General features: G+C 43.0%; 1 protein-coding gene across 1 annotated transcript; it reads right to left on the reverse strand.

Annotated features, from left to right (window-relative positions):
- Positions 1-4: 4 nt before the first annotated feature.
- On the reverse strand, positions 5-778 carry LOC105460832 (cytochrome P450 9e2-like; the record flags this gene model as incomplete). The annotated part of the gene is made up of 1 exon (XM_011707324.1): positions 5-778. A coding segment is annotated over one exon (774 nt), but the record flags the coding sequence as incomplete, so codon positions are not given.
- Between the last annotated feature and the right edge of the window lie 5 nt (positions 779-783).

Raw genomic sequence — 783 nt, forward strand, 5'->3', positions numbered from 1 at the left:
GCTGCTGTACTTCCTCGCGCAGACGATTCTGAATATTTGGATTAACTGCCAGTTCATGAGCAATAAAGCACATCAGAACCGAAGCGGTGTCGAAACCCGCAAAGAAAAAGAAAAAAGCTTGCGAAACGATAACGTCTAATGTAATTTCGTCTCCATTGTCACTCTTTTTATCCCGAGACTGCATTAACAAATGAATCATATCCGGTCTGACAATATCTTGTTCTTGTCGCGCCCTAATGGTCTCCTCTACAATTTTCTTATAAAATTTGTACGTAGCCGACGGGAAGAAGGTCAGACCAATTGATTTAGCAAGCCATGGAAACATGCGCAAAAATATGTACTTAGCCATCGCTGGCCGACTAACAAAAAATTTGTTAGTCTCCATTCCTTTTACATAGAACTCGTTGTCTCGATCTCTCATAGAATTAACACTTATGCCAAAGGCTGCCGTGGCAATTACGTCGGTGGTGTATCGTCTGAAAGTTCCCTTCGATTCGATTTCATGACAGAGTTCCGGATGATCGACCAAATAGTTGACGAAATCATGAGAACATTTCGATAGCAAATCGAACATAAACTTCATTTTGCTGGCTGTGAACGAGGGGCTTAATGTATTCCTCATTTCCCTCCAACGATCTCCACGCAAGGAGAAGATGTTCTTGGTAAACAACGGCTCTACGCTTTCGTCAAGGAAGCTGCGATGATCCGGGAAATGTTCAAAATTCTTTACCAAGACGTCTCTAATCAGCTCGGGATCGCGCAGAAGCACGGCAGGCGATAATA

The sequence above is a fragment of the Wasmannia auropunctata genome, unplaced genomic scaffold, assembly GCF_000956235.1.
Source record: "Wasmannia auropunctata unplaced genomic scaffold, wasmannia.A_1.0 LD314761.1, whole genome shotgun sequence".
In the NCBI taxonomy this organism is placed as follows: Eukaryota; Metazoa; Arthropoda; class Insecta; order Hymenoptera; family Formicidae; genus Wasmannia; species Wasmannia auropunctata.